At 20.8% G+C, this 13,458-nt stretch overlaps 1 protein-coding gene across 3 annotated transcripts; it reads left to right on the plus strand.

The window, feature by feature from the left end:
* The first annotated feature begins 638 nt into the window (after window positions 1-638).
* On the plus strand, window positions 639-13,391 carry LOC122500351 (myotubularin-related protein 2). Of its 3 annotated transcripts, XM_043609250.1 has the most exons (10): window positions 639-758; window positions 1,500-1,684; window positions 1,785-1,901; window positions 3,480-3,932; window positions 7,027-7,474; window positions 7,753-7,928; window positions 9,549-9,656; window positions 9,743-9,927; window positions 10,418-10,622; window positions 12,942-13,391. In XM_043609250.1, the coding sequence occupies exons 2-10, from the start codon at window positions 1,559-1,561 to the stop codon at window positions 13,092-13,094; spliced, it is 1,971 nt and encodes a 656-aa protein (XP_043465185.1). In that variant the 5' UTR covers window positions 639-758; window positions 1,500-1,558; the 3' UTR covers window positions 13,095-13,391. The 3 variants fall into 3 exon arrangements, with proteins under 3 accessions (XP_043465185.1, XP_043465183.1, XP_043465184.1); XM_043609248.1 differs by lacking the exon at window positions 1,785-1,901; XM_043609249.1 differs by lacking the exons at window positions 639-758; window positions 1,785-1,901 and adding an exon at window positions 893-1,089.
* Window positions 13,392-13,458: the final 67 nt, after the last annotated feature.

Here is a 13,458-nt window from a genome sequence, read left to right on the forward strand (position 1 = left end):
AAAAAAATTGATGGAAAAGGTAAACAATTGACACTTGACAATCGTCAGGTTTTAAACATAACCTCAAAATAGAAATGTGACAGTTTGGACAGTATTTACGTTTTTACCTATTAAAGTACAAAAATATTAGTAAATAAGTGTTTCGAAAGGAAGTAGTAAACGTAGTAAACTAATAAATTGTAGAAAATACAACAATTTTGTAGCATCTCTTCATTTTGTGAACAAAAACAACAAAATAAACAAACTTAACGGTATTGATCGATTCCGAGAACATCGATAAATTTTTTACGATAGAATATCGAAAATATGACGTAATGCGTATTCCAAAAGTCTGTTTTTTATCACTGCGCAAGCGTAGCAATAATACGTCGATTGGTTCTTAACTGCCGGGAGAATTTGAATTTTCTAATCATTTCAAATATTTTTTTCTATACTCAAATACAAATATTTACATTTATAATTACATTTTATCAAATTTATGGAGTTTTTTTTAATAATAATTTTTAATTTTTAATAATAATTTCAACATTTTCTTGTTATATTGTTATAAATATTCGTTTTTTGCATTATAACAAATATTACGATTTCAAATTAGTTCAAATTCCCGCGGAAGTAAGTAGCCAATGAGCATCGATATAATGACGCTTGCGCTGTTTGAAAAATTTACTTTGGAATTACTTCTGTCACTGCTGACATGTAAGTAACAAACATGTTTTCATTATAAAAAAAGGACAATTAAATACCTGTCATTAAATTTGGTAAGTAAATAAATTGTTTTATATGGAAAAAATAATTTTTTAATTATTTGTGCGCTAATTATATTGAAGTGTACATTATATTCTGGGCGTGGCTTTTTCTAGTGAGACACCGTTAATTGACAAGTTGAAAATATTAAAATTAATCTATTTAACATTGTTGCCTTTTAAATTATTCTTTGTTGACAATATATTTCAAACAGAGCTTTTGTTTCTAAATTTGTATTTATTTTCTATTACAAAGCACGTAAGTGCGAGTTTGACATTTCGTTTTTTGAGGTTATGTTGACAATAATTTTCTCCGCAATCCACACCCAGAAACAAGATAAATAGTGTAATTTTTATTTTTATACAATTATTTACATGGATTAAAAACAAAATTCCAAGCAGAGGGTGATTTATCAGAAGTTTTTCTATTCTTTTTGCACTAATTGCAAGATAGAGAGAAAACTACATAGTTTTTTGTTTACACTCATTATTATTTTTTATTATTCTCATTAGTTTTATCATTATTTCTATTAATTACTATCAATTATTATTATATTATTATTATTACTATTATTATTATTATTATTATTTTTATTACTATTATTATTATTTAAATAAAAGATGTTTTTGTTTTTTTTTGTTTGGCCTTTTATTTATTATTATTGTTACTATTATTTTTATTTTTATTGTTATTTTTTTATTGCTATTGTTGATATCGTGTTTTTTTGTTACTTTATTCTTGTTTCTTGCTTTCAGATAAAGGAAACAATGATATTTTAAAACAACTGACAATTGTTGTTATTTAAACGACAGCAATGGAGAAAAAATCGAGTGTTGAATTATTGAATGTGGATCAAAATAATTCGAAAAATGCAAGTTCAGATTCTCTCAATACAGACAGCAAAAGTAGTTCTCTTAATTCAAAAATGGGCCAAGAATCGGTATGATTTTTATTTTATTTATTATTAATTTTATAAATTACTAATAAAAACTTCTTGGAAATTAATATTCTACGTCTTACAATTTACATGCAAACATTAGGAGTGTTGGGAAAAGGCATCTCACTCTAAAAGCTTTTCCACAAGCTCAACTTCAACCGATAATAATATTGTTTCAGCTTTAGAAACAAAAAAAGAGAGTCAAGAAGTAGTTGAGCTGGTAAAGAAAATTAGAAAGAACTATTTTATTTATTTTTTTCTTTAGTTTTTTCTGTTTTCAAAGTCTTTTCGAATTTTAAATATTACATTTCTATCAAAAATTTATTTCATTCTATTAAAAATCCAAATTCCAAAGAATAATTTTGATTTTTGAAATATTCATCTGATTGCAATATTTTTAACTCTTAAAATATTTTTTGATAGCAATCTGTTTAATTACAACATTTTTTATTCTTAAAAAATTCTTTTGAATGCAATATTTTTAATTTTAATATTTTTGATTCTTAGAATATTCTTTTGAATGCAATAGTTTTAATTACAATATTTTTAATTCTTAAAATATTCTTTTGATTGCAATATTTTTAATTACAATACGTTTGATTCTTCCAGGCCTCGAATTATTTAAATGCAAAAATTCAATTTTTTATAATAATTGTAACTGTCCATGTTTTTTAAGTTATTAATTAATTTTTCAAAAATTATAATAAAGGAATTCTTAAAATTAATTTTTTCAAAATATTTTTAAAATAATTTATGAAAGATAATAGTTTTTCTATTATATACAATTGAAAAATTTCCAAACAATTGAAATTTGGTAAATTCAATTAAAAAAATATTTGAATTTTTGAAGAATTTTAATTATTAATATAAACGTGATTTTTCCAAAATTTTAATAAATCTGAAAAAGTGAATTTTTAAATATTTTAATTTTTGGAAATTTATATTTGAAAATATTGAAAATAATTGAATTTTAAAAAATTAAAATGCACAAATTCTAAGAATTTTTTTTTTCAAAATTATTTTAATATATTTTTTAGAAGCTAATTTGCATTAATTACCTTTTTTAAATTTACACTTGAAGATTTTTCATTTAAATTTTTGGGAAATCAATTATTTTCAAAATTTGCAATTAAAATTCTTCAAAAGTTGATTTTCAAAAATTTTTATAAAACACTTTGAAAAAAAATTAATTATTTTCAATTAAATTTTACAAAATTTCAATTATTAAAACTCTTTTTTATTGTAAATTTTGAAAATTTAATTAGAAAAATTATTAAAAAATAATTTTTGAAGATTTGTTTATAGTTATTTTTCACACTATATAAAAATCGAAATAAGTTGCATTTTATAAGAAAAATTATTGCAATATTTGGACGAAAAGTCGAAAAGTTGTAATTTTTGAAAATAAGTCGAAAAGGCGTATTTTTTAAAAATTGTCGAAAAAAGTCGAAAAAGTCCTAATATCCGAGGCCTGTTTTTTAAACTTTCTTTTGATTCAATAATTCTAACTACAATATTTTCAATTATAATATTTTTGATTCTTAAAATATTCTTCTGATTGCAATATTTTTAATTACAATATTTCCAATTGCAATACATTTGATTTTTAAAATATTCTTTTGATTGCAATATTTTTATCTATAATATTTTAATTACAAAATTTTTTTGAGTAACAATATTTCTAATTGCAATAGTTTTAATTACAATATCATTGTTCTACAATTGTTTTAGTTGAATTAGAATTAAATTTTATAGAATTGTTACTAATTGAAAATTGTTTTTTTTCCTTTTCCACTAGAATTTGACGACCGGAGAGGCAGGACCACCGCTATTAAATGGCGAAAGAATGCGAGGTGGTGCTCGTGAAGTGACGTACATCTGTCCTTATTCAGGACCAGCGCGAGGTTGTCTCAGTGTCACGAATTACAGACTTTATTTTCGCAGTACAGATCGTGAACCGCCTTATATTATTGAAATGCCATTGGGTGTTGTGAGTCGAATTGAAAAAGTCGGCGGTGCATCGAGTCGTGGCGAGAATTCCTATGGAATTGAAATTTTTTGCAAGGACATGCGTAATTTGAGGTTCGCCCATAAACAAGAGAATCATTCGCGGCGTAATGTTTTTGAGAAACTTCAACAATATTCGTTTCCTGTTTCAAAGAAAATGCCACTCTTTGCTTTTGAATATTCGGAAACATTTCCTGAAAATGGATGGAGCGTTTATGAACCAATTGCTGAATTGAAACGAATGGTATTTTGGAAAATTTTATTTTTATTTCAACACTTTTTTTTCATATATCGATTTTAATCCATCTTTGATTTTTATTTCTACTTTCCCTTTTTTTTATTTATCAATTCTTATTCTTTTTATTTTACTTATTTTTTATTCGCATTGTTTCTAGTTTTATTTTTATTTATTTCTTCAACTTTATTTATTCAGCTTCAGTCTTCTTTTTACTTTTGTTGATTATTTTTATTTCTACTTTTGTTTTCTTGTTTTATTTTTATTCAGGGTTGTCACAAATCAGAGAAATAAGTGAAATGACAGGAATTTTTTTATTAAAAATACTAAAAAAAATAAAAAAAATTCTAAATTACTGAAAAAAATTCTGGTTTTCGAAATTAAAAAAATTGTTTTCAAAAATTTAAAAACCTTGAAATTTTTTTCAATTTAATAAATTTTAAATCGGAATGAATTGATTATTTCCTATTTTTGAAAATAATTAAATTTACTATAAATAATTAAATTCTAGAATAACTTTTTTGAAGTTATCAATTATAATTAACTAAATTTTAAAATGAATTATTAATTAACTCAATTAGTTTTTAGTTAAAAATAGTTGCAATTTTCAGAATTTAATTTTTAGAAGGTTTTAAACCTAAAGTTTTGAAAATTTTAATTACTGTAAAGGAACTATAATAATATTTAAATAAAGATAAGTTTCAAGGAAATAAATTCTTTTTTTCAATTTTAAAGTATTTAATTTAAAATTAGAAAAACAAAAATATAAATTTCTCAGTTCTAATTTGTTAAAGAAAATAGATTATTAAAAGAAATTTATTAAAAAAATTTCAATTTAATTAAAATTTTGTGAAATTGAATTGAAAATAATTAAATTTCTTAGAAAAATTTTTACCGTTACTTAAAAATAATCAAATTTTTAAAGATAAAGATTAAAAATAATTGACTTTTTATAAAATAGTACTTCAAGTATAATTGAAAATTTTTTAAGTAATTGAAATTTCCTTAAATTCTATTTAAAATAAAATTGAAATTTTATGAAATAGTAGTTCAAATAATTGAAAACTTTTAACATAAGTAATTGGAATTTACTGAGATTCTTTCAAAAATATTTTTTAAAAAAAGGAATTTTTATAAAGTTCACGTAGGTAATTGAAAACAAATTTTTAAAAGAATTTTAGAAAGTTTCGATTACTTGCAAAAAAATTTCAATTACTTCAAAAATTTTTTGATAAAAATTAAATTATTTTTAATCGAATATAAGGAGATTTCAATTATTTTAAAAATTTCCAATTACTTGAACTACTATTTTATAAAAATTCAATTTTTTAAAAATATTTTAAAAATAATCTTTGGAAATTTCAATTACTTGTTAAAAATTTTCAATTATTTGAACTACTGTTTGATAAAAATTCAATTATTTTAAATAGAAATTTGAGAAAATTTCAATTGCTTGAAATACTATTTTATAAAAATTCAATTATTTTTAAAGGAATTTAAGAAAAATTCTTATTCATCGAATTGAAAAAATTGAAAATTTTTAAAATAATTGAAATTTTCTAAAATTCTATTAAAAATAATTGAATTTTTACCAAATAGTAGTTCGAATAATTGACAATTTTTTACAAATAATTAAAACTTCCTAAAATTCTATGAAAATATTTTTAATTAAATTGAATTTTTTTAAAATAGTAATTAAAGTAATTGAAATTTTCTTATATTCCATTAAAAATAATTAAATTTTTATCAAATAGTTAAAAAAATTAAAATTTTTAAAAAGTAATTGAAATTTTCTAAAACTCTTAAAAATATTTTTTAAAACTTGAATTTTTATAAAATACTAGTTGAAGTAAATGAATTTTTCTTAAATTCTTTTAAAATAATAATTTAATTTTTATAAAATATAGTATTTCAAGTAATTAATATTTCCTTAAATTCTATTTAAAATAATTGAATTTTTATCAAACAGTAGTTCAAATAATTGAAAATTTTTAACAAGTAATTGAAATTTCCGAAGATTTTTTAAAAAATATTTTTAAAACATTGAATTTTTATAAAAAAAAGTAGTTCAAGTAATTAAAATTTTTTAAAATAATTGAAATATTCTAAAATTCCATTAAAAATAATTGAATTTTTATCAAATAGTAGTTCAAATAATTGAAATTTTTTTTACAAGTAATTGAAACTTCCTAAAATTCTTTTAAAAATTTGTTAAGTAAATAGAATTTTTATTAAATAGTATTTCAAGTAATTGAAATTTCCTTAAATTCTATTAAAAATAATTGAATTTTTATCAAACAGTGGTTTCAATTAATTAAAAAATTTTTAACAAGTAATTGAAATTTCCAAAGATTCTTTTAAAAATATTTTTAAAACATTGAATTTTTATCAAAAAGTAGTAGTTTAAATAATTGAAATTTTTTTTACAAGTAATTGAAACTTCCTAAAATTCTTTTAAAAATTTGTTAAGTAAATAGAATTTTTATTGAATAGTATTTCAAGTAATTGAAATTTTCTTAAATTCTATCAAAAATAATTGAATTTTTATTAAATTGAAGTTAAAATAATTGAAAATCTTTAACAAGTTATTGAAATTTCCTAAAATTATTTTTAAAATATTTAAAGAAAATTGGATTTTTATATAAAATAGTAGCTGAATGTAATTGAAATTTCTCTAAAATTCTATTGAAAATAATTAATTTTGTATGAAATAGTATTTCGAGGAATTGAAAATGTTTAAAGAAATTGAAATTGAAATTTTCTAAAACTCTGTTAAAAATATTTGAATTTTTAAGTAATTTTAGATTGAAATTTTTGAAAATTATTCAGGGAAATCAAAATTTTTGATGGAAATCAAGGAAAAGTCCGTCAAAAATAGAATCAAATTTTTGCGGTATTTCTCTTCTTCTCTTCTTTTTATTTAATTTCTATTTTAATTTGTTAACTAATTTAATTTTGAAAGAGTCACAACCAAAATATTATTTTAGTTATTATTATTATTTTTATTGTTGTTTCTAGTAAATTAAAACAAATATTATTGTAAATTAAATGTATTCTTTTCGAAAAAGTAATTAAATGAATTCTTTTCTTTTTTTTATTTCAGGGAGTGAATAACGACATGTGGAAAATATCGAAAATCAATGACAATTTTACGCTTTGTGATAGTTATCCGGCAGTGTTGGCGGTGCCGGTAGCAGCGACTGATGAAGATTTACAGGCGTCGGCGGCTTTCCGAAGTCGCGGTCGTTTACCGGTTCTCGCGTGGATTCATCCCGAGAGTCAAGCGACATTGACGCGTTGTGCACAGCCACTGGTTGGAGTTGGTGGTAAACGAAGTCGCGAAGATGAACGATACATTCAATTGATAATGGACGCGAATGCTCAGAGTCATAAGTTATTTATTATGGACGCGAGGCCAATGCCGAATGCAATTGCGAATAAGGCGAGAGGCGGCGGTTATGAGAGTGAGGACGCTTATCAAAATGCCGAGCTTGTCTTTTTGGATATTCATAATATTCACGTAATGAGAGAGAGTCTACGAAAATTGAAAGGTTTATTTTTTACTTCTAAATAGAATTTTTTTATTTATTTATTTATTAATTATTTTATTAATTATTGTTTACTTTTGTTGTTACTATTATGTTTTACTTTATTTTTTATTAGGTGTTTTTCTTTGCAAATTAACGAAATTTTAATTAATTAACGATATGTGGGAGAATTTCATTTTTTGTAAAGAAAATTAATGTACGAAGAAATTAATTTCAAAAATTAATTTCTTTTTACTTTACTTTTTTTTATTTTTAACTTAATTAAAAATTTTGCTTTTTAGAATTATGTTTCCCAAATATTGACGAGGCTAGATGGTTATCTGGAATTGAATCAACTGTTTGGTTGAAGCACATAAAGTACATTCTTGCTGGAGCTGTTCGTATAGTCGAGAAAGTTGAGAATCACAAAACTTCAGTGATGGTTCATTGTTCTGACGGTTGGGACAGATCTCTTCAGGTGATTTTCTCAATTTTTTTGTTAATATCTGATCATTTTCTTCTTTTCATTTTGTAGATTAATCGAATTTCACTGATCAAATTTTATTACCTATTCACTTTTCTGTCTCCAATTTCACCCACTTTAATAATTTTTTACTTTTTTCTTACCTTTTTCAGTATTTTTATTAAATTTCGGATGTAAAATATTTTTAAAATAATTTAATTTACAATTTAAAAAAGATAAAATGTTCAAGAATATTTAAAACTATCTATTCATAAAAAAAATAGATATAAAATCTATTTACAGATAGAAAAAGGTGGAAATCCATAATTCTGTGATTTTACCGATCAAAACAAATTTATTATTTATTAATTTAAATTTTTATCGATTTTTCAATTAATTCATACAAATTTCAAATTTTATCTATGATTCTACTCATTTTAATTTTAAAAAAACGCGATTTTAATCCAAGAAATCTAAAATTATCGAAATTTCAATTTAACGTCAATAAATTATAATCAAAATTGAATTTATAATCAATTCAAATGTCAAAATTAGTTTTCAATTATTGATAAAAATCAATTAATTATTAGTGTTTATAATTTTAAAAACTTTAATATAATTCTTCGTTAGAATTCAATTATTTTCATAAATAATAATATTCTTCAGAAGAAATCAATTATTTTTATAAATAGTAAAATCTTTGCAAAAAATCAATTTTCAATAAAATTTCACGAAAGATATTAATTTTTTTCTTAATTCGTTATAAAATTCTTCAAATGAATTCAATTATTTTCTAAAATTTTAATAAATCCTTCGAAACAATTGAATTATTTTTAATACAATTTTGATCAAATTTCATGAAAGAATTTTGTTTTTTTTTAATTCTAATAATATTTTTCGAAAAACTTCAATTATTTTCTGAAATTTTAATAAATCCTTCGAAACAATTTTATTATTTTTTAAAGTAGTAAAATTCATTACAAGAATTAAATTATTTATTGTAAATAATAAAATTCTTATCAGGAATTCAATTATTTTCAATACACTTTTAATAAATTTAAAAAATCAAATATTTTAAAAAGTTGAAAAAAATTTTCTGCTTAATGTAATTATTTTCAAAATTTTTAATTAAAATTATTCAAAAAACTACATTATTTACAAAAAAAAACTTGAAGAAATTTCTTAAAAGAATTCAATTAATTATTTTCTAAAAATTTCAATAAAATTAAATATAATTAAATGTTTAATTTAAATTATTTAGAAAAACAATAATTATTTTAAAAACTTGAAAGAAATTGTTCATAAAATTCAATTACTTTCAAAATTTTTAATGAAAATTATTAAAGAAACTCCATTATGTTAAAAAATATTCTCAAAGAAATTCAACGAAAAGAATTTAATAAGAATTTTAAAAAATTTTAATAAAATTCATCGCGAGAATTCAATTATTTTCCTAAATAATAAAATTCTTCGAAGAAATTCTATTATTTAATTTTTTGATAAAATTCTTTGCAAGAATTCAATGATTCTCAATATCTGAATTTTAAAATTGAAAATATTGAAGAAGAAAAATTATTTTAAAAAGTTAGTAAACAAAAAAGTTATTATTAAAGAACTAAATAATTGTTTTTGCAGTTGACGGCTTTGGCAATGTTGATGCTCGATCCATATTATCGAACAATTAAAGGCTTCGAAGTACTGATTGAAAAAGAATGGCTCAGTTTTGGTCATAAATTTCAACACGTAAGATTTTTAAATAATTATTAACTAACTAAAAATTTTATACATTTATATTATTTACGTTATAATTCTTATCATTTCTGATACAGAGAATTGGACACGGTGATGAGCATCACAGTGACGCAGATCGATCGCCAGTGTTTTTGCAATTTATCGATTGTGTCTGGCAAATAACACAAGAATTTCCGAATGCATTTCAATTCAACGAACATTTTCTTATAACAATTCTCGATCATCTATATTCTTGTCGATTTGGCACGTTTTTATTTAACAGGTACTTTAGAATTTCTTTTTGTCGTTCACCCTTCTATTTTTCTATTTTTTAAAATGGAAAATTATATCTTTTGTCTTCTTTTTTAATGACACAAAGAAAATTTTTTTTTTAAAAATATTTCTTTTGAGTTTAAATTCAATTTGAATTTTAAAAATTACTTTTCTATTTGAAACTAATTTTAATTCAAAATATTATTTAATATAATTATACATTATTATTTATATTATCATAAATATTATTTTTAATATTGCTTTTGATTTTAAAATTAATTTGAATTCTAAATATTACATTACAGTTTGAAATTAATTTTGATTTAAAGTATTGTTTTTAAGTTTACAAATGAATTTTAATTAAAAATATTACTGATTTGTTTAAATTTGCTTAAGTATAAATTTTACGTTAGACATTAATTTTATCTTCAAATTCCTGTGAAATTAATATTATTTAAAAACAAAGGGAAAGAAAAAATCTATTTTGTTTTTTATTACAGTGAAAGGGAGCGAGTTCACGAAAAAGTGAAGGAAAAAACCGTGTCTTTATGGTCTTATATTAATAGTCAAATATCACAGTATCAAAATCCACTTTATTGGGCTGGACCTCATTGTCAATTGATATTAATGCCAGTTGCCAGTATGCGTTACATTAAACTTTGGAAGAGTCTCTATTGCAGGTGGAATCCCAGCATGCGACAGCAGGTTCGTAATAAAATTAATTTAATTAAAGAATTTCAATATTTAAATTCTGACTTCCAAGCAAAAAATTAAACGTCTCAAAAAAAAAACATAGAGAAACTTTGGTTCATTCTTTTGATTTTATATACATTTTTTATACATATTTTTACTAGAATTTTTAAATATATTTTTTATAAATTTCTTTATGAAATATATAAAAATATATTCATTTTTTATTAATTTTGTTTTATTCTTTATTTTTCTGTTTTATTTAATTCTATCGAATTTCATTTTTTGATTTTATTTAACTTCATTCAATTTTCATTTTCTATTTTATTTAATTGTTTCTGTTTTTTTTAGAATTTCCACTACCTTAAATTCGCTAATACTAGAAATCAAAAAAGTATTCTCAAAAATTATATTGTAATTCTTTAAAACGATTCAATTATTTTCAAAAAATATTCGAAATTCAATTATTTTCAATATCTAGAATTTTCATAAAATTTCGCAAAAGAATTCAATTTTTAAAAAAATTGATAGAATTCATACAAAATTCAATTATTTTTATCAAATTTCCACAGGAATTCAATTCTTAAAATAGCATTTTCAAAAAAAATCAATTACTTAATGAAATTTTTATACAATTCTTCAGAATAATTCAATTACTTTCACTAATAATAACATTTTTCATAGAAATTCAATTTTAAAAAAAAAATTTTGATAATATTCTAAGCAAGAATTCAATTATTTTCATAAACAATAAAACTCATTAAAGAATTTCAATTATTTTTATTACTATTTTAAATTAATTAATCGAAAAATTTAATTATTTTCACAAATAAAGTTTTCCACAAGAATTCAATTATTTAAAATAAAATGTTCATAATATTTATTACATTTCGAAAAAATTAATTATTTACATAAATAATAAAATTTTTCTTAGGTATTCAATTATTTTTAAAATTTTTAATAAAATTCTTAGCAACTATTCAATTATTTTCATAAATAATAAAATTCAACGCAGGATTTCAATTATTTTTAATACAATTTTACAGGAATTGTTTAAAAAATGCAATTATTTTAAAAAAATTTTAAGTTCAATTCCTCGAGAAAATCAATTATTTAAAAAAAATGTTTATTTTAAATTCTTTGGAAGAATTCAATTATTTACAAAAATATTACAATTTTTCACAGGAATTCAATTATTTTTCAAATATTTTAATAAAATTGTTCGAAAGAAATCAATTATTTTAAATGCAATTTTAATTAAATTTTTTTGAAATAATTCAATTATTCTTTTAGATTTTAATAAAATTCTTCCCTAACATTCAATTATTTACATAAATAATTCTTCGACGAAATTCAATTATGTTGATAAATAACAAATAATTATTCCCGAAAATTCAATTATTTTCAGGCATTTTAATAAAATTCTTTTCAAAATTCAATTATTTTCATAAATAACAATATTCATCTCAAGAATTAATTTATTTATAATTTTTAAAAGTAATAGATTTTTTCTTGGAAATTAAATTATTTTAAAAATTTCTAATAAAATTTTTCGCAAGAATTCAATTATTTTAATAAATAATAAAATGGTTTTTTGGAATTCAATTATTTTCCAAAAATTTTAATAAAATATCACACAGACATTCAATTATTGGCAAAAATTTCAATTGAATTCTTTGTAAAATTTAATTATTTTTAAAAACTTTTCGCATTTCAATGATTTTCAATATCTACTATTTTCATAAAATTTCCAAACAGAATTCAATTATTTAACATTTTTTTTTTGTAAAAATCTTCGTAAGAATTCAATTCTTTTCATGAATGATAGAAATTTCTTAAAAATTTAATTAATTAGGTAAATTAGAATTTGCATAAAATTAGTCGAAGAAAAGAATGATTTAAAAATTTTTATAAAATTCTTCGCAAGAATTAAATTATTTTTATAAATATTTAAATTCATTGATGATTAATAAAACGAGTTTTTTGGTCGTCAAGTTTAATTTTTCGATAGCTACTTTTTTTTACTACTTTTTTTTAGATTGAAAGCTACTTTTTTAAAATCAATATCGAGTGCGAACTCTGTCATTTAATTATTTTTAATTTTATTTTTTAATTTTATTTAATTCCATTTAATTTTATTTTTCTATTTCATTTAATTCCATTAAATTTTATTTTTTGACTTTATTTCTTTCTACTTAATTCTATTTTTTTTTCTATAATAATTTTATAGAAATTTTAATTCTCATGCAATATATGACAAAATAAGTTTGAATTATTTACAAATTAAAAAAAAATTTTCTTTCGATGATTTTTGAAGAAATGAATTATTTTCAGGATCCTGTTTATCAACGAACGAGGGAACTTTTAGTTTTCAAGGAACAGTTGCAAAAACAGGAGGAGGAATGTCGACGTGAACAGGCACTGAGAGTAAATAGATCGCTAACTTCTCCTGCACAGCCAAGAATACATTCCCCAGTGCACTCATAACACAAGGAGTTGCGCTCGTTACAAACTGACTTATAGTTTAATGCAAATGAGATGATGGAAAATTTCAATTTATCATGTTACAATGAACATTTTCACGACTGAGTCCAAGCCTCATTGTGTACAAAAAAAGTGCTTATTATATAAGGTCAATTTTTAATTCTCCTTAACATTATTATAATATTACATGACTTTAATGTCATTATTTGATTCCGCTATTTTTTTCTCGAACGCGGAAACTAATATTAAAATTTGTTGATACCTAAGATAAAAAAAAATAATATACGCAATTTTTCTTATTACGTTGTTATTATTAATTTGAGGTCAAATTGATAATTGCGGTCAATTCTCTTTCGATTTACAAAAT

The sequence above is a fragment of the Leptopilina heterotoma genome, unplaced genomic scaffold (assembly GCF_015476425.1).
Source record: "Leptopilina heterotoma isolate Lh14 unplaced genomic scaffold, ASM1547642v1 Lhet_183, whole genome shotgun sequence".
NCBI lineage: Eukaryota > Metazoa > Arthropoda > Insecta > Hymenoptera > Figitidae > Leptopilina > Leptopilina heterotoma.